We start from the raw sequence: 20,998 nt of genomic DNA on the forward strand, positions 1-20,998 counted from the left end.
CTCCTACACTGTTGGTGGGAATGTAAACTGGTGCAGCCGCTCTGGAAAACAGTGTGGAGGTTCCTCAAAAAACTATCCATAGAACTCCCTTATGACCCAGCAATAGCACTGCTAGGGATTTACCCAAGGGATACAGAAGTGCTGATGCATAGGAGCACATGTACCCCAATGTTCATAGCAGCACTGTCAACAATAGCCAGAACATGGAAAAAGCCTAAATGTCCATCACCTGATGAGTGGATCAAGAAGATGTGGTATATATACACAATGGAGTACTACATGGCAATGAGAACGAATGAAATATGGCCATTTGTAGGAAAGTGGATGGACCTTCAGGGTGTCATGCTAAGCGAAATAAGTCAGGCGGAGAAGGACAGAAACCAAATGTTTGCATTCATAGGTCTAACAGGAAAACAGGAGAAACCTAATGGAGGACCAGGGGGAGGGGAAGAGGGAAAGAGAGTTGGGGAGAAAGAGGGACGCAAAACTTGAGAGACTATTGAATACTGAAAATGAACTGAGGGTTGAAAGGGAAGGGGGAGGGGGGAAAAGAGGTGGTGGTGATGGAGGAGGGCACTTGTGGGGAAGAGCACTGGGTGTTGTATGGAAACTAATTTGACAATAAACTACTTAAAAAAAAAGAATTCTCACTCTTCTTCTCTCTCTCTGTCTCTCCCTCACTTGGTCTCCTCTCTCTCTCTCTCTCTCTCTCTCTCTCAAAATAAAGAAGTAAATATTGTTAAAAATTTTGGAGACTTTACAACAGTAAGTTAAAGCATTTGGCTTTATATGCTGCAGTGGCTATCCAGATATATTAGGGTAGGTATAATGTGGTACTTCTGATACCCAGGGAGAAAGTTTATCTAGATTTAGATGCAAAAGGTTCCCAGAGGAAAGAGATCACACCCTAGCCTTGAATATTAACTTCTGTGCCAAAAAGCTATGTGACTCTCCCAAATCATTTCTTTCTCTAGGTTTAAGTTTCCAGTTTTGTTAAAAAAAAAAAGAAAAGAAAGAAAGAAAGAAAGAAAGAAAGAAAGAAAGAAAGAAAGAAAGAAAGAAAGAAAGAAAGAAAGAAAAGAAAAAAGAAATTGAGTTGTACTAGATTGTTTTCATAGTCCTGTTCAGCCGGAACATTATTTTCCTTGGCATTCACCACCCTCACCAATTTGCCCTAGACTCTTTTCCAACCTGACTATTTATTGCTTCCATTCTTGCAGTCTTCACATCAGATAAGGTGACCTGGTTCTACACTATCTATCTGTATTTTCTTTCCTTGGAGCCTTTGCTCGGGCCCCAGACTTTCTTATCAGAAATGAGATTTTTCTAATTGTTCCAACCCCAAGCATTTCCCTATCTCTGGATCTGCCTAACTTAATCTGTACACTCTTTGTGGTGTTTCACTGCTGTTCCATTTATCCATTGCTGTATCGCACCCCTCTCCAAAACCTAATGACTGAAAGTAACAACCATTTTATTATGCTGACCGTTGTGTGAATTAGAAATTCTGCACATGGGGATGGCTTATCTTTCCTCTCACATGGCTGGGGCATTAGCTGGAGTTGCTCGAAGGACTGGGGGTAGCTGGGATGGGGCCATAAGCCTGGCGCCTTGTTTCTGGCAGATGGTGAGGCTCCTCTATCCCTGTGTGAAGTCGCTGGGGCTTGAATGTCCAAGAGCATATTTGCTCCTGTGAATGTGCCTGGGCTGGGATGCTGAGGCAGCCGGGACTGGCGCACACCCTCTCCACCGGGCCATGCTGGCCTTCCCCACAGCACGGAGGTCTCAGGCTAGTTGGATTTCTTACACTGTGGCTGGCTTCCTTCAGACCACATGTTCTAAGAGTGCGAGGTAGATGTGGCAAGGCCTTCTATCACCTGGCCCCCAAAGTCATGAAGTAACACCTCTGCTGAATTCTGGCCACACCAAGTCAACCTCAATTCACTGTGGGAAGGGACCCGATGAGGCTGTAATTATTGGGAGTAGTGGCTCATTGTGGGAGGAGGCATCTTTGGAAATTGGCCACCACAGTTGCTAATCCTTCTGTGTTTTATTTTCTTAACTGAAGTCCAAATTATTTGAAGTTAGGAGTCACGTCTTTAATCTTTTATTATCTCCACTCACGTTTCCTCTATTCCCAGAGCATCAAGAACAGAAACATGTGTTTAATAGACAGTGGGATGGAGACAGGATAAGCTGGCTGTGTCACCTAGAGTCACGGGACTCAGGCAATCACTCAAGCTCTCCAAGTCCAAATTTCCTCATCTATGAAATATTGTTGGTGGGGATGAAATAGCTTATTCCTCACAGAGTTGAGATGGAGATAAGATAATGATAGTTTAAAAATTACTTGGAAAAATGGCTAGTATATAATAAGCAACCAATAAATACCAGCTATTATTGTTGACTAAATGTATACCACAAATTTATGATAATTGGGAGCAATACTGGCCAGGGGAAAAGTGGAGAACTCAAGCATTGTTCTCCGGAATGAAAAGAAAGTTATATAAACTATGATAAAGGAGGTAACTGGCTCTATAGTGTTGATTCCGATTCTGTCCCATTTGCTGGAGACTTATGAAGCCATAAGTGAAGGTTTTCTTGTTTCTTTTTGTTTCTTTAGGTCTTATCTACAGAGAGGATAGATTTAATTAGCTATAAATTATGACTTAAAGAATCACAGTTAAGGGGTTGTTAAGTACTGAACTGACCAAGAAAAACAAGTATAAATAAACAAAACCCATAAAGGAAAAAAATAGAAGTGAGATAAAGAAAATGTCAGTGTAGGAAAAAAGGTGTAAATCAATTGAGTGGTGAAGGAACCCTTAACAGAGAATATACACAACAGGAGTGCAGAATGGAGCAAAGCAAAAGGAGACAATTGGAAGAAGGATCCAAGGCTAGGTCTTGATTATGTACAATTGACAATAACATAATTACTACCCGCATGTTAAACACCAGGGCGTCTTGTTGAAAGGATTTATCCTTATTCAGGAAAAAATGTGACTAATGTGACCTCTTCTGGGAAAACAATATAAAACAATCCGGTTATGCCATTTTAACTTTATAGAGGATGCCTATAATGAGTTTACAATACGTATAATCAACAGAAATTGTTTCAAATTGCAAAGGAAACTACTTTTCTCCTGCTTAGAGCTCATGGTTTTATTGACTGTTTTCTTCACAACATTGGTTTTCTTCTGAATGGCTGCAATATTCAAAAGGTATTCAGAAGGGGCACCTGGGTGACTCAGTCGGTTAGGCATTTGACTTTGGCTCAGATCATGATCTCTCAGAACTTTGGGTTCAAGCCCCGCATCAGGCTCTGTGCTAACAGCTTGAAGCGTGGAGCCTACTTCAGATTCTGTGTCTCCCTCTCTCTTCTCTTCTCGTGCTCAAAAATAAATAAACAATAAAAAAAAAGAACATTCAGGGAAACAGAGAGCCCTCCCAATAGTTTTTTTTTAAAACAGAGGCTTTTAAAATCATGGCTCTAAGACCCCCTCTGTGAAGAAATGCCAGAAAATGACCTCGCAGAAAAATCAAGAAAGAGGTCATTTCAGTGTGGAGGACCTGGGGGAATTTCAGTACGGAGAGGAAAGGGGACCTGTGGCACATGACATCTAAGGTTGGGGCTCTAGGAAACAGTTTTCAGAAGGACAATTGAATGCAGATGGCTTTGGGGTGACACTCTTGGAGCTACACGTGTAAGAAGGGGAAGGTGGGACTGGACAGAGCCCTATGATGCAATACAACCAAGGCCTCTGCCAATTCTACAGAAGTTCTGGAGCGGGGGTGGCTTTCAAAGTTGTCCCACGTGAGACAGGACACCAGGCCTTTGTATCTGGCATTCACCTTCTGGAGAGAGGCAACTTCGTACAAGTCAGTTCTCTGCAATCAAGGGCAAGCCCCTGTGAAGGACACGGGTGTGAACTATCTGCCTGTAGCATCCAGGGATGAGCCAAATCTCTGATTGGTTTCTAGTCATGCACAGAATCTTTTTAATTGAGATATTACATACAATAACGATTCCATGCAATATACAATATATAATAAATATTATATACAAAAAAGTGCACAATCTCAAATATACAGCTCCATGAATTTTTTAAATCTTTTTTAAAATTTTTAACATTTATTTATTTTTGAGAGACAGAGATGGAGCATGGGGTGGGGAGGGGCAGAGAGAGACACACACACAGAATCTGAACCAGGCTCCAGGCTCTGAGTTGTCAGCACAGAGCCTGACTTGGGACTCGAACTCATGAACTGTGAGATCATGACCTGAGCCAAAGTCAGACAGTTAACCAACTGAGCCACCCAGGCGCCCCTCCATGAATTTTTACCTATGTGTATCTTCAGGTAATCCCCACTAAAATCAAGGCATTGATTAAAAGTTCACCGCCCAGCTGGTTTTCTCGTATCTCCTCCCAGTCAATAACCACCTTCACAAAGGTAATTGCTATTCTCACATCTATGACTACATATTAGTTTTTTCCCCTTTCGAACTTCATATAAATGGAAACATAGTACATGAACTCTTTTGGATCTGGCCTTTTTGACTTAACATGTCTATGTGATTCATGTATGGTGTGAAGTTCATTGCTTCTTACTGCTTTGTTGCAGTATTGAGGGAATATATTACAATCTGTCTCTTGCACTTGATAGGCCCTTGAATTGTATCCAGTTTGGGCTATTATGAATGATGCATTTATGAACATTCTTATTCGTGTCTCCTGATGGACGATTACCACTCATTTCTGTTATATATATCAAAGAGAGGAATTGCAGGAGGTTGGGGCATACACATGTTTAACTTTACTAGTCAGTCTATACTGCCAAACAATTTTTAAAGGTGTTTGCACCACAATCTTTGATGGCAGAAGACATGCATTTAAATAATTTCTGCATGAAGAGCAAAAAACATGTTCACTTTGAATCAAAGGAAACATTAGTTAGGTTAATAATAACCAGATGACGAGAACTTTCAAAAGAAGTAACATAAAAATCTCATCATGTATCCTCTGTAGATATCGTAGACACTTTTCTCCAGTCATTTTGCACAAGTGTAAATAATGTGAAGGAAGAGATTTTTAAGATGAGCCCTTGGGTCGGGTGCCCTAGATCTATTTCCTAGAAGCAGAGCCTGAGACAAAGATTTGGATGCATGTGATTCACCCAGGAGGTGTTTGCAGGAGAAACCTGTGAGGGAAAAGTGAAGAAAGACAGGGACAGGGGAAGCACGGAGTGAGCCTATGGGCTCAGGGAAAATCTACTCTTGGCCACAAGGAACTCTGGGGCATAAGCCACACGGGAGTCACCCCCTCCTTTAAGATAGTTTCAGTACCCCAGATCATTTTTCATGGTTGTGGGCCTGATGGCAGGGTGGTAGTGGTGGAAGTGATAATTCTTTCCTGGAACCTCCAAATCAATCTACGGCAATCATTTTCAACTGTGGGCAATTTTGTCCCCTAAGAGACATTTGGCAAAGTCTGGGGATATCTGTGGTTGTGACAACTACAGGGCTGGGACTGGCATTGGGAAGTTAGAGGCCAGGACGCCGCTAAACATCTTACAATGCACAGGACAGCCCCCACAACAAAGAATTATCTCCCAGAAATATTTGGGGTGGAAACAGTGGACAAAGGCAATTCTTTGAAGAAGGGGTCAAGGGCGAGCCACTAACAACACGCCTTACTAGTGACAGATGGATTCCCTGTTTCCATAAAGGGCACCTGGGCAGGGCATCAAAACCGCATCTTCTGTAGATGTCTTTTAGAAATAGGACGTTAAGCAATGAAGGAAGTTCAAGACGATGTTTGGTTAGCATTCTTATGTGATCTGCATTTCATCGAATGGGATGGGACTAACATCTTAAAATATGTGTTGCTAAGCCCTTGGCTACACACTGCATGAAAATGTTGCAAAAAGCTTACTGTGTCAGCTACAGCCATTTAAGATCTTCAGAACTTTACTAAGCTTCTGTGAACTTTAAATTGCACTGAATCCTACCTGAAATACCCATTACTGTGCTATTATTATTGCCAGTGCTGCGTTCTTTAAGCAACTTGAATGCACTGAAAGATTGGTGCAAGGAACAGAAAAAGTGCTTAACTACAAGGGGTTTAAAAAACACTGGAGACTCAGGGGCTGCTCTATTTCCTGTTGGGACCATCCCTTAAGCCTCTTTTATGATCCGGTATTTATCTGTAAGTTATCCAAGAATTCATCCAAGTCCTCTGGGAATTGCAAAGCTTAGGATATCTAGTCTTACTGTATTTACTACTGTTATATAAATGGATAATTTTATTTCAAACTTGTAAAATGGTTTTATCTAGTTTGTATTCTAATTTTTGTATTTTTAACATTTATTTTTGAGAGAGAGAGAGAGAGAGACAGAGAGAGAGAGAGAGAGAGAGAGAGAGAGAGAGAAAGTAGGGGAGGGCCAGAGAGAGAAGGAGACAGAATCCAAAGCAGGTTCCAGCCTCTGAGCTGTCAGCACAGAGCTAGACGCAGGGCTCGAACCCACAAACTGCAAGATCGTGACCTGAGACAAAGTAGGATGCTTAATCGACTAAGCCACCCAAGTGCCTCCTAACTTTTGTATTTTAATCCTAGGGTTATGATCTATGTTTAGAATTCTCCTGTTGGTTTCATTTTTTTCATCTCTCAAAACCAATTATCACTTTGGTCATTTCTTAAGTGTTATAATTCACAGAAAAATAAGAAGAGTTTAGTTATAATACAATATTCTTGGCCAAAAAGTGGCCAAATGGAAATATTTTAATGCTATGTTAGGTGGAAAAAATAAAAAATACAGAGTATGATACCATTTTTATTTAAATGTCTTTCTATACTTTCAGGAATAGGAATCTGAAAGGAGGTATGCCAAAATTATAACAATTTAAGGTGTCATTTGAAATTCTGCATAAGATCCCACCACTTCCCCAAAATTGCTCAGAGAATCGACTAGAGTTACAAATAGCCTTTTCAAGAAAGCTATTTCCAATATAAGTTAAGAGTCTGTTCTTTGTAATAACATTGTCTGAATCGCTTGTGCGACTGCCACCTTCTGGAAATGAGGAGTATTTCACCCTAAAAGACTGATAGAACAATAGAATTCTGTCATAAGGCTGAAATTGGAAATGTTTATAGAAAAAGTATTTTTAAATGTAATACTTAATTTTGAGCCTTGAAGATCACAATCAAGTTTTGTTAGAAGAGTGGCTGATTCAATCTAATCAAAGATGATAGATTCAATAAAGCCTCAAGAAAGCCTCAATAAAGTGGCCAAGGAAAAGATTATTTTTAAAACACTGGAAGAGCTTCTAAAAGTAAGCCTTAAGGAGAAGGAAAAATGTAAACAAATGCTGTAGCCTTTGAGTGGCTCGAAAAGTTATGAAAAACTCATTCCTGTTTGATTTTCCTCTAGAGTTAACACAAAAAAATTGAAACATTGTCTTTATTTTGAAGTAAGTCCATATCTAGACATGAACTCAACTGGATGTATAAGTCAATATAGTAATTCTAAAAGAATTACTAAAATAAAAAAAATAATGTTGTAGACTTACACCTACAGTGTGATAATGTACCTATGCAGAGAGAAACATAAAGTAACAGGGTACCTAGAAAGATATATAGAAATATTAATGTTTGCAAGTGTATCTAGAATGATGAATTTTGGGGAAGTGTAAGAGAGGACCAAAGTTATATGGAAAAAACTTATGTGTGAAATGGGAAACTTATGTGTAATATTCTATTTTTTAAAAAGAGAATGTATTTAACCTGTATAATTTACCACTAATTAGAAATACAAAATAAAATGAACTATTGCTTAGAAATAAAACAACAGAACCCTGTGATATAGGTACAACCGTATTTTGTGCTACAGCAGATGCAGTGTATGTTTCTTACATACATTGCATGTGAACCATACAGTCTATCTGTATTGCAATCCTGTGTGTGTGTATGGCTGGGTGTATCCAAACACAGAGTAAAATATCTAGGAAGTTCACAGCTCTAATTTGTAAAGTGGTTTCACTTACAGTGTCCTCATGGATAGCATAGATTTGGTCTCAGTTAATTCTTTGGCATTAAGAATTTAAAAATAATAGTGCTTGTAACCTACAGGAATGAGGTCCCCTAGTAGAAGCAAAGAATCTTTCTAGAGCAGCCAAAGGCCTATCTCAATATCGAGTGTCTATGATAGTACCTACAGTCTAAAGCAGACAGGCTTGGACTCAGAGTGTGGAACAATTGGGTACATGGTAATATTGGAGAGATTGGTAATGTAGAGTCAATTCTATAGCATATTAGAGCCTGGCCCGAGGAATCAGACTCATTTGGGTTTCAATTCCCATTGCACCACTCAAAGCTGTGAGATACTGTGCCCGCTGTGGGGATATAGAATGCATACTTAAAAGAGCTGTCAGGAAAGAAATGGGAGACCATTATAAAAGATTTGGCACAGTGCTGGCACATTCAATTAATCCTTCTGCTACCCAGGAAATAGATGAATGTTTAAAGAGTACTCTTTTGGGGGGCCTAGTGGCTCAGTTGGTTAAGCAGCCAGCTTTTGATTTTGGCTCAGGTCATGACCTTCACCATTCTTGAGATCAAGCCCCCAGCCTGGATCTGTGCTGACAGCACGGAGCCTGGTTGGGATTCTCTCTCTCTCCCTCTCTCTCTGTCCCTACCCTGCTTGCACTCTCTCAAGGTCTCTTAACATAAATAAAATAAACTTAAAAAAAGAGAAAAGTACTCTTTCAAATGTTTCACACATAACCTCTTATTTTGTGTTTATTAAAACTCGCAGAGTCAGGGTGCCTGGGTGGCTCAGTCATTTGAGCATCTGATTTTGACTCAGGTCATGATCTCATGATTGGTGAGTCTGAGCCCTGCATCTGGCTCACTGCTGTTAGGCCAGAGCCCACTCTGGATCCTCTGTCCCCTTCTCTCTATGACCATTCCCCCTATCTCTCTCAGAAGTAAATAAACAATTAAAAAAAACCCTAGAGTTAAACAGGGTGGTTTTTATTTTGAAATTTTTATTTTTATTTGCTTCTACTGTTGTTTTATGGGGTCCTAATTAATTTTTAAGATTCATAAAAATTGGAGCTTGAAAAGGCTTTTGAGGTTATCTGGTCCACTACCCCAGAGACTCTCACCTCTTTTCCATTGACATTTAAAACCAGGAGGTAAATACTATTTCCTAGACTACTCTAGTTCCTGGTGGAATAACAGGAAATACAAGGAGAGGAACCAAGGCCAAGGGAATATGTAGGGAAAGCCAGACATCGGTGGGACGGGTACTGGGAGAGTATGAGGAGCATAGACTAAAGTGTACGGAGAAAAGTGAGCAAAGAAAGAAGAGATACGGAGGTACAACAATTTGTCAACGCAGGCACTAACGGTTTAAGAGTCAACGTTCTGGGTTCTGGTAATTTTTAGATGCGTGATTAGAAGATGTAGCGCTTAACCTCGATGAGTCGTATTCTTTGAAGCTCATAGTACGGATTAAGTGAGGTTAGTGAGATGGACAATCTGTATATGAGAAAACTGGTCAAGGAATTTGGAAGGGGAAAGAAAGTAACAGATAGAGGGAGAGGAAGTGGGAGGGGAAGAGAAATGGGCAGGGACAGATGGAGGGGGGCTGGAGAACGGAGGAATCGATGACAAGGCAGGTGACAACTAAGGAAAACCACAGTAACGACGCTGCTGTGTTTTCTGCGGTGAGTGCTTCCACACATGGGGCGTCAACAAGTTGCTAGGTACATTGTTAGGGCTTTACTTGCATAATTTCATGTTATCTTCACATCTCTGCGGGGCTAGTGTTACAGCCATTTTATCGAAGAGTTATCTGAGGTATTGGGACGTTTTGTAACTTTCCTAAGGTCTTAAGCTGAGAGGTGGCGAGAAGGGATTCGAACGCAGGTCTGTCTACCTGCAAAGCCGTTGATGTTCAAAATAATCTCTTGGGATTTCGAAACAGGCTTGGTGGGTCTAAGGAGGATTCTCGTCCCGGTTTTTCCACTGTTTGCCGTTGGTTCCATTTCTGCGGTCAAATCGCCAGGCTTCACGCCCTTTCTCCGAGAACAGCGTCCAGTCTCCATGGAGATTGGCGTGAGGCGGGACTTCCTGCCTAACGCGCAAGCACTTCCGTCTCGAGCCGGAAGCGCCTTGGCTACCAGACACGGTACCGGCGCGTGGGTCCCTACTGGGGAGATTGGGTGGCGGGACCGCGGCGGCGGTGAGTGTTGGTGACTCGGACACCGGAGTCCTGCGCCGCCATGCTGACCCCCGCATTCGACCTCAGCCAGGACCCGGACTTCCTGACCGTCGCCATCCGCGTGCCCTACGCCCGGGTCTCCGAGTTTGACGTCTACTTCGAGGGGGTAGACTTCAAGTTCTACGCCAAGCCGTACTTTCTCAGGCGAGTTCTCGGTGTCCGTCCCTGGACAGAGCGTCTTGAGGGGATTGATGAGATAATTGGTCATAGATCTCTCAGTAACTCATGATTTAACTGCTCACCGAGGAAAGAGGCAACAGCGAGGGATTTAATCTCTTTTCCCGAGGTTTCCGCAGCTTCTTTCAGTGCTGAGGAAATGACCGCGTCAGGCGTGCGTTCCACATGTTCTCGAATCTCATTCCGTTCTTAAACTTTGTTAAGTCCTTACCGTAAAGAGATTTCGAGCCAATGTATGACCTGGCGTTTGGGACCTTGTAACCTTTGCAGTTTCTTTCCTGTCGCCCTAGTTGTCGTACCTTTTTACTGTTTTTTGTTTTCGCGCTGCGTTGGTCCTCCCAGCCTCTCCCCTGCTCCGGGACGGTGCGCTCTGGCGTCCCAGCTTACCGGTCCTTTTGACTTCTCTCAGTGGACGTTCTGCTTAGAGTTGTGTCGACCCTTGGCTGGCCGCTCCCTACTTCCTGATATTTATTCTCTTCTTTCTTTGTCTCCTTGACACCAAATTAACTTCATTCTCCTACTTCCTCCTAACTTCTCTGTTTCACTTTGCACTTTATTGCGGTTGTCGTCCGTCCGCAGGGAGGACCCATCAGCCTCTGCCCGTTTGCGGTTTCTCCTTAGAGAACCGTAACAAAAGTAGCAACAGCTCAGTTGGCTCACATAACGCATAAAGTAAGGCGTATTCATGTGTTTTTGTGTGTATTACCTCACTGAACCTTGACAGCGAGCACGCCTTGGAAATAAGCATTGATATTAGCGTCTTTTTACAGAAGACACTGCGGATTGTTCCTCCTAAAACATTGTCAATCCCTCGCCTTTCCCTTCCTGATAGGCAAAGTGCATTCTCCTAATCTTTCTCATTCAAGTGTAGCTGCAGCCTACCTTTTCGGCCCAAGTACTTTCCTAATATACCTTGCTCTTGAGTCAGGCTGGTTCCTTCACTGCGCCGGACCGTTTGGCTCAGATTTTCATTAAGCCCTAACTTACTTGCATACACTGCACTTTCCTATTTCTTTACTCATTTGTTCTTTTGATTTATTTATACCAGGCTGGGTTTTGGGTGTTGGAGATGTAGTGGTGTCTCATGCAGTTTACGTTCTAGTGGGGGAGAGAATAGCAATAAACTGACAAGTACAGAAAGGTATAACCCCAAACTGTGGTAAGTGCTCTGAAGGGAAGTCAAGCACACTGATAGAAAATAAAGGGGAGCCTGTTTAAATGTACAGTGGCCAGGGAAAGACTTTGAAGACGTGATGTTTAGGACAACACATGAAGACTGGGAAGTAGATGGTGATGGTGGTAGCAAACATATACCGAATTTTTACTTCAGGTTAATGCTTTATGGGGATTATATCATTTGATTTTAGGACAGTCCTGCAAAGTAGTTTCTGTTATTAATTCGTGTTACAGATGAGATTTCAGAGGCTCAGAGAAAAGATCTTAAATGAGATAGGAATTTAAAATTAAACAAATACAATAACAGAGATTTCAAAGTAAAAACCATTTTGTGAAGTTTGGGAGTCTTGATGAAGCCCAGATAAGAGGTTGTTTGTGAAACGGTTTAATGAGTATTTTTACACAGATTCATCCATTCCTTGAGTAGCAGGGGCTGGGAGTTAGGCACACCTGGGTCTTAGCGCACTTAACAGGTCTGGGACTTAAGGCTAGTTATTCAGGCTCAGTTTTCCTAATCTTTATAATGGGACTAATATGAGTGATCATCCTGAACTGATGTGAGGATTGAGATAATGAATGCATCGTTTTTATTACCATGCCCATGTGTTCAGTAAATAGTAGATATTTTATTTTTATTTTTTTCTTTTATAGTTTATTGTCATGGTGGTTTCCATATAACACCCAGTGCTCATCCCTACAAGCGCCCTCCTCCATGCCCATCCCCCCTTCCCCTTCCCCCTCAACCTTCAGCCCCTCAGTTCCTTCTCAGTAGTCAAGAGTCTCCCTCTCCCCAACTATTTTTCCCCCTTCCCCTCCCCTGTGGTCCTCTGTTAAGTTTCTCCTGTTCCACTTATGAGTGAGAACACATGGTAAACAGTAGGTACTGTTTGTATTAATGGGCCTCTTGTTCTGGTAATTTGTTGTGGCATAACCAGTCCAACGGTGTTGTGAAACAGCAGTTCTCTAACTCCCTTGTCCTGGTTGTACGTCAAGTTGGTACCTGCCAGGAAGGGCCTGGCCGAGCTGTTCTCCCCTGAGACCTTTAATTCACTTGGGGTCCGTCTCCCGGCTGGAGCTGCCCCAGCGAGGGCCAGAGCCGCTGGGGACTGGTGGAGTGCCTGGCGGAGAGCATGCTCTCCTGTGCTCTCAGGACCTCCCTGTGGCGTGTGTTGGCGCGGTCTGGTTTGATCCCCACAGGGCGGGGTGGTGGTGGGATGGGACTGAAAGTTCCAGAAGCCACTACTCCAGGGGGAAGGCAGGTCCATATCATTTATGACCTCACCTCAGAAATCACACTAGTATTTCTGCTTTATTGTATTGGTCCTAAGGCCACTCAGTTTTTTTTTTTTAACTAGGTAATTAATTTTTATTTTAGTTCCAGTATATTTAATATACAATGTTATATTAGTTTTAGGTTTACAGTACAGTGATTCAACAATGTTACATGTTACTTAGTACTCATGATAAATGTGCTCTTAGCCCCTTTCACCTGTTTAATCCGTCCTCCCCCGCACCCTCACCCCCACCTCCCCTCTGGTAACCATCAGTTTGTTCTGTATGGTTACGAGTCTGTTCTTTGGTTTGTTTCTTTTTTGTTTTCTCTTTGTTTTGTTTCTTAAGTTCCACAGATGAGTGAAATATGGAATTTGTCTTTCTCTGACTTATTTCACTAAGCATTCTACTCCAGATCCATCCAAGTTGTACGTGGCAAGATTTCATTCTTTCCTATGGCTGAGGAATATTCCATTCTTTCCTATGGCTGAGCAAATCTATGTATATATACGTGTATGTGTGTGTGTATATATACACACATATACACACACATACATACATGCAATACAACTTCTTTATTCATTCATTTATCACAGACACTTGCAGGCTCACTCAGTTTTAGTCAGAGAGGACGTAGACCGTCATAGTCAGGAGGGGTGATGAGAGATGGGCCGTCTTTGAAAATACCATTGGCTCCAGTCCAGCAGAGGTTGATAAAACCTCCTTGCTCCTCTGCTGGGGAAACTGAGAGTCTGTTATGGGCAGCAGGTCTGTGAACAAGAGTATTTCAAGTGTGAAAATACGATTTTGCTTTTCTGCTGTAAGAATTTAACTCTGTACTTACAAAGAGTTTAGGAGAAGGACATTGATATTAATAGCTTACATTTGTTGAATGCTTACCTCCTTCATAGTATGAATCTCTCCCTCTTACAGTAATCCTGGAGTAGATTCTGTTATTTTTCACTCCTTACAGATGAAGTGTATGAGCTTTGAGGTTGATTAACTTCTACAAAGAGTTGGAGAGGTGGTAAGTGGCAGAGCTGGAACTCCATTCAGATTCTGATAGTAAAGTTAGTGTTTGTAACCATGAAAACAAGCTAGTTTATCCATAAACTGACTCCTTATGTTGGACTTAGAAGGGCTTTTGGTTTGGAAATTGCACTGTAGCTCCAGGAAGCATTAAGATCAAAGGTGACTAGGTTGTGCAGCCCTGGGCCTTTTGGGACCTGCCAAGTTTTGTTATTGTTGTTGGTGGTGTTATTATCATTTGTTAGAATAGGAAGCATATGAATAGGAGATGGGGAAAGGAGCCTCACATTTTAAGTTTGGAATGGAACGGAGCTCATCTGATATGTGGTATTGATGAGTGTAAACTATGTAGTTGATGTCAGGCAGCCATAAAAGTTTTTTCATTAGAAAAGTGACAGTCTGATTTCTATTTTATTTTTAGAAATTTATTTAAATGTTTATTTGTTTTTGAGAGTGTACACACTCGCCAGTTGGGGAAGGGTGGAGAGAGAGGGAGACACAGAATCCCAAGCAGGCTCCAGGCTCTGAGCTAGCTGTCAGCACAGAGCCCAGTGCGAAGCCCGAACCCACGAACTATGAGATCATGACCTGAGCTGAAGTCGGACACTTAAACCGACTGAGCCACCCAGGCCCCCCTGATTTCTTTTTTAGAAAAATTCTTTTAGGGTATCCATGGAAGACCCGACTGAACCAGAGTAAAACTGGAAACAGGGAAATCAGTTCATTTCCTTTACGGTGAAGAGGGGGAAATCCCTGTATAGTAATAATGAGACTTGAGAAAAACATTTTTGCTTTTTGCTTTTTTTTTTAAAGTAGTAATTTGCCCCAAATAAATAATTGGTTTTGTTGTTTCTTTACTGTCTTCTGTTTAAAAAATTCTTTTGGGGGGCGCCTGGGTGGCACAGTCGGTTAAGCCTCTGACTTCGGCTCAGGTCAGATCTCACATTCGTGGGTTTGAGCCCCGCATCGGGCTCTGTGCTGACAGCTAGCTCAGAGCCTGGAGCCTGCTTCTGGTTCTGTGTCTCCTCTCTCTGCCCCTCCCCTTCTCATGCTCTGTCTCTCTCTGTATCAAAAATAAATAAAACATTTAAAAAAAATTCTTTTGGGAGGGAGGAGACCATTTAGTACACCGTTTAGGAGCCCTCCTGTGTCAGGCACCAGGTACATTAGTCTCTTATTCATTAGGAAGACGAAGGTACTGTAGCAGTAGTGATAACTAATATTTATTGTGGTTGTTCTTTTTAAGTATCGCTTTTATTGGTGACTAGGGAGTATTCAGACAGAAAGACAAGGCATCTATGATTTCTTTTATCTTAGCTAGGGAAGAAATGTGAGTTATTTAGCTTGCAAAATGTTAAATGCTAAGGAATTGCCTTTTAAAATGGTTGGTAGATTTCAGTGGTAAATGTATACTCTCATTGATGGTCACTTATACTCTGTAATTTAAGGACTTTATGTAATCTATTAAATCTGCAGATTAACCCTTCCTGGAAGAATTGTAGAAAATGGAAGTGAACAAGGATCCTATGATGCAAATAAAGGTATTGCCTTTGGAATTTTGTTGTCTTTTTCTTTGGATTCTTCATGTTAGAATAACTACATCACAATCTTTCAAGATACTATGGGGACCTTTAGATGTATTGCAAATGCAGTCTGTCCTTGTCACACTTCATTCTTTCTTAATGTCCAGTGCCTATTATTCATGGATTTCTTGACAATTACAATTTCTTCAGTCCTGTAAAGTATTTCAAAATATTCTTTAAAGTTGCTTAAATACCCTGTTTCTATTTTCTAGGTATTTTATTTTCTACTTCTACTTTGAATAAGTGTTTGAAAGTTAGATTATGTGGGGGTGCCTGGGTGGCTCAGTTGGTTAAGTGACCTACTCTTGATTTGAGCTCAGATCATGATCTCACAGTTCATGAGTTTGAGCCCCACGTTGGGCTCTGTGCTGACAGAGCAGAGCCTGCTTGGCATTTCTCTTTGTCTCTCTCTCTGCCCACCCCACCCCATAAATAAATAAACTTAAAAAAATTTTTTTAAATTTATTTTTGAGAGAGAGAGAGCACGAGTGAGCATGTGAGAGGGGCAGGGGCAGAGAGAGAGGGAGATACAAAATTCAAAGATGGCTCCACGCTCTGATCTGTCAGCACAGAGTCTGATGTGGGGCCTGAACCCGCGAACCATGAGATCATGACCAGAACTGAAGTTGGATGCTTAACTGACTGAGCCAGTTAGGCACCCCAATAAATAAACTTTTTAAAAAAGTTAGATTATATGAGAAAAAATGTGGATGATTTTTGAAAGCTGTGAATCAGATTTTTCTTGTATACTTTTTAAACTTAATAACATGTAGGTGAGAGAGAAACTTTCCAAAGATGGCATTTAAAGGCCGACTGCATTTTCTCTTCATGATTGATAAGTCCTTCATTTTAGCTAGCCTTGAAACCATTTATTTTCCTTTTGTAGATGCCTCTGTATTTTCCTTTATCAGTGGATCTGGAATAGGAATTCCCTGTATACTCTTGTGTAATTTATTAAGAGAATATTGACCTCAGTAAACTAGGGTAAGAGAGGAATGATGGCATGAAAGAGTTAAATGACAGAGTTAGAACCGATTACACAAGGTAATTAATGTGATAATGAAATGTAATGAAACTCCCTTTCTAGATATAAGGGTGCTTTTAATTGCGGGGAAGTTGCATATTAAAACAAATTTATTAGATTTCAGAAGTCCTCAGGGGTTTAGGAAGGTTGTATATTTGGAAGTATTTGGGTTGAGTTGTAGTTGATATACACTTGACTTTCAGACAACATGGGTTTGAGCTGTAGGTCCACTTAATAGGCGGATTTTTTTGTGATACAGTATTGTACTATAAATGTATTTTCTCTTCCTTATGATTTCTTAATATTTATTTTCTGTTTAGTGTGAGAGCACAGCACTTAATACATATAACATACAGAATCTGTGTTAATCATCAGTTTGTATTATTGGTATTCTGGTCAGCAGTAGACTATTTGAGTCAAAAGTTAAACACAGGTTTTTGACTGTACGAGGGTTCATGCCCTTAAGCCCCATGCTGTTCAAGTTCAATTGTATTAAAGTATGTTGAAGTACAATGAAAAAGGTAAAAAATAGTTTAAGTTCACAGTAGTAAATAATGTAATAAGTCCGTGGGGGTAGCCTTGATGAAGGTGATACACCTAGTCAGGGAAAGAAAAGAAGTACATAGAATTTGAGTCTGCGTTAGACTTGGGGGATATGTCTCCTGAGATCGCAGAGAACTTTATTAAGCTATAACTGTTTTAAGATTTTGTGAAATTAAAAAAAATTTTTTTAAACTATTTATTCTTGAGAGATAGAGACATAGCACACGCAGGGGAGGGTCAGAGAGAAAGGGAGACACAGAATCCGAAGCAGGTTCTGGGCTCTGAGCTGTCAGCACAGAGCCAACACGGGGCTCGAACCCACAAACGATGAGATCATGACCTGAGCCGAAGTCGGATGCTTAACTCACTGAGCCACCCAAGCATCTGAAGATTTTGTGAATTTTTGATCCTGCTGCTATTCATTGGGTTAGATATCCTGCTTTTTTTTCCCTAGTCCAGAAATAAATCTTATAAGTAGCTATGGGCTAATTCTAAGCTACTACCTTCTAGGCCATTGAGTTTTAGAGGTTTTCATTTGGACTTTTAATATTATCAGTAGGTTAAGGGGATGCTGTGTAAGACTAAAGCATTCTGTAGCTTTAGCAGATTAATCTCTTATACAGTTGACTGCTGAATCAGTGATTCTGAAAAACCCTATTCGAGCCTTTATCTTTTTTTTAAGGTTTTTTTTTTTAAATTTTATTTTATTTTTGAGAGAGAGAGAGCAGGAGCAGGGTAGGTACAGAGAGAGAGGGAGACACAGAATCTGAAGCAGGCTCCAGGCTCTGAGTCTTCAGCATAGAGCCCAATGTGGGGCTCATACTCAGGTACCGTGAAATTGTGACCTGAACCGAAGTTGGATGCTTAACCAACTGAGCTACCTAGGCGCCTGAGCCTTTTTCTATCCTGATTTTATTCACTATATCTATAACAAGGGCATACTTTTGGAGCCCTATGAAATAGAATTATAATTTACCAAGATACATTATTTCTTAGGTGTTTGTGAAGTCTTTGATTTTTCTTTAACAGAGCTAAGTATAAAACGAATTTATCTTTAAGGAATTTTTACCATTCGATTGCCGAAAGAAACCCCTGGCCAGCATTTTGAGGGGCTGAACATGTTAACTGCTCTTCTGGCACCGAAAAAATCCAGGACTGCCAAACCACTTGTGGAAGAAATAGGTACGTTTATTGTAGTTAAGAAGAAATAAAGACAAAAAGAATATTTGGAATGCTGTGTGTTTCTAGGGGAAAAGGGATATATTGGAGAAATTGGAGAAAACCCTTTAAGTGACAAGGACATCAATGAAAATGTGAAAATAGGTCATTTGGTGACATATCATATACTTACTTAATTAATTTTTTAAGCATTTATTTTTGAGAGAGATAGTGCACGTGAGTGGCAGAGGGACAGAGAGAGGGAAATACAGAATCCGAAGCAGGCTCCAAGCTTGAAGCTGTCAGCCAGAGCCTGACACAGGGCTTGAACTTGTGAACCGCAAGATCATGACTTGAGCTGAAGTCGGATGCTTAACCGACCAAGTCACTCAAGTGCCCCAGTGACTTATAATTTAAAGAGAAAAAGAACTTTATTGAATCAGTATGCCAGTCACATTTTTGGACCAGTGGAAACAGCATCTCTGTCTTTTGCAAAGTAATGGCCTCTTGAGCTTAGATCAGAAGTTTACAATTCAGCAAGTTACATAAACTGACCACCACCTAGATCAAGAAATGGAATATTTCCAGTTGCCTGGAATCCTACCCTGGGCCTCCTCTTGTCACTTCTCACTCCCTCCTCTCCCGTGTTACTGCTACCTTCAGTTTTGCCTGTTTTTGAATTGTGTGTGTAACTCAGGCAGTATGTGTTCTTTTTTGTCTGGCTTCTTTCACTTAATATTTCAGGGAAGTTTTTCCCTCTATAACTGAGGTTTGCTTTCTTTGCACTTGCTATTTATACATCCTAGTCTTAAGGCCCTTTGGATTGGTTCCTTTTTGGGAGTGGGGGCAAAGCTAGTAAAAATAGTGGGGTTGGGGCACCTAGGTGACTCAGTTGGTTAAACATCTGATGTTGGCTCAGGTCATGATCTCATGGCTTGTGGGTTCAAGCCCCATGTTAGGCTCTATGTTGATGGCTCAGAGCCTGGAGCCTGCTTCGGATTCTGTGTCTCCCTCTCTCTGTGCCCCTCCTCCACTGTGTGCTCTCTCTCACTCTCAAAAATAAAAAAAACCAAATTTTAAAAAAAAATTGTGAGGTTATGCATATTTTTATACACGTCTTTCAGTGCATGTGGCAGGCATTTTTTTCCTATACTTTTTCTTCCCTGAGTTATACCTACAAAATCCAATACTTGAATAAATTAATATTTAACACATTCAGGTGCTTCTGAAGTTTCTGAGGGAGGAGTAGAAGATGAGGATGAAGAGTTCGACTGGGAAATTGAACAGGCCCCCTATGAAGAGGTACCAGAAAGTTCTCTGAATCTGCAGTGCCACTATGGATTTGGAAACTTAAGATCTGGAGTGTTTCAGCGGTTACAGGTATGTTGTCTTTCTAAAAGACCTTGGTGTGTAGGGTTTTACCATTTGGATATTTTCACTTCAGTTCTGCTCCTACTTGGACATCTTTAATGAAGCCTGTGGGAGGTGATGTATTCAGAGCACGAGTCCCAGCTGCTTCTGTGTGGTGATTACACAGATGTTTGTTCCTTCCCATTGCAATGGCGGTTCTGCCCATTCAGACTGTGCTTACAGATGTAAGATGTCCTGTTACTTTCTTTTTTCTCCCCTTCATTCAGTATTCTAGACATGAAGTTTCCAAAACACAAAACGGAGCTCCTCTTTCCTTATACTTACTAGAAATCTTTGTGTTATTCCTCTGGAAAATGAAAGTGATTACATGACATCTCTTCTGTTTTGTAAATATAAATGAGACAGAATGTTCCCGGTGAGAATGAATTTGTGTCTTTTGATCTAATTGTTTAGTTCTTGGTGTACAGTAGGCGTTTGTGTCTATTTACTCTTAGTGGGGGTTGAATATAATCTCTTGTTAGAACCCGATCATTTGTCAGTTAGGCTAAAAAGGAATGACATCACCGTCTCTTCCTCCAAAAACATAGGAAATTCTATTATTTTGGGCTATGTGGGGAGAATGAAATGGAGAGACTTTGAACTGTGTTGTACCTATGTTGTTTTCTAGAAAATGCATCCCTAGAATGTTATATGATGAAAGTGTTTCTAAACTGTTAGCTTGGGGGTTTTCTTTTGGTTTGTTTTCTTTGGTTTTCAAATGAAAGAAACCGTGATAAACTGTTTTTTGTTTTTTGTTTTTTTATCCCTTTCTGGGCAGAATGTGTGAAATCTGTTTAGAGTATGGTTTATTACAATAAGACATACTTGAATTTAGTAAAGAAAGGTTTGCCTAGATTTTAGTCCCACTTCTATTGCTGCTTAGATTTGGGGTGATAGGCCAATTATTGGACTACAGACAACTTTTGTTTCCTCTTTATCAAAGAGAGATAAATTTACTCACCTACTTTGTAAGGGCATTTAGAAAACTTAAGGAGATGCTATATTATAAAAACTCTTTGAAAACAGAATAGGATGCTAGAAAGACTTCTGCCCTTGAAAAATATAAAATGTTCTCCAAACTCCTGAAAGGGAACAACATTTGGATTTACTTGAGCAAATAATGCTGATTAGATACTCGCTTCAAAACCCTTATAAGCTTTTTCCTGAATGACAGTCTGTCCGTACTCTGTCCGCCTGCTCACATTTTCTAGTCATCTGTGAGGCAGTGGGACCGGAGTCCGTGCTGCGTACTGCGCTGACTGCAGGGCACGCACCGTGGTTGCTCAGCGGCGAGCCACGCTGGTCGCTCGCCTGGGGCTTGCCTGCCGGGGCCCTGAG

The 20,998-nt window shown here is 41.0% G+C and overlaps 1 protein-coding gene across 1 annotated transcript in view; it reads left to right on the forward strand.

The window, feature by feature from the left end:
- Nucleotides 1-10,166: 10,166 nt before the first annotated feature.
- Nucleotides 10,167-20,998, forward strand: part of SHQ1 (SHQ1, H/ACA ribonucleoprotein assembly factor) — a 97,273-nt gene continuing 86,441 nt past the window's right edge. The window contains exons 1-4 of the mRNA XM_029916013.1: nt 10,167-10,432; nt 15,419-15,483; nt 18,152-18,274; nt 19,470-19,630. Of these exons, the coding sequence (XP_029771873.1) occupies nt 10,290-10,432; nt 15,419-15,483; nt 18,152-18,274; nt 19,470-19,630 (492 nt within the window). The 5' untranslated portion in view covers nt 10,167-10,289. The remainder of the gene's footprint in view (nt 10,433-15,418; nt 15,484-18,151; nt 18,275-19,469; nt 19,631-20,998) is intronic.

Source organism: Suricata suricatta, chromosome 12 (genome assembly GCF_006229205.1).
Source record: "Suricata suricatta isolate VVHF042 chromosome 12, meerkat_22Aug2017_6uvM2_HiC, whole genome shotgun sequence".
Taxonomy (NCBI): Eukaryota; Metazoa; Chordata; class Mammalia; order Carnivora; family Herpestidae; genus Suricata; species Suricata suricatta.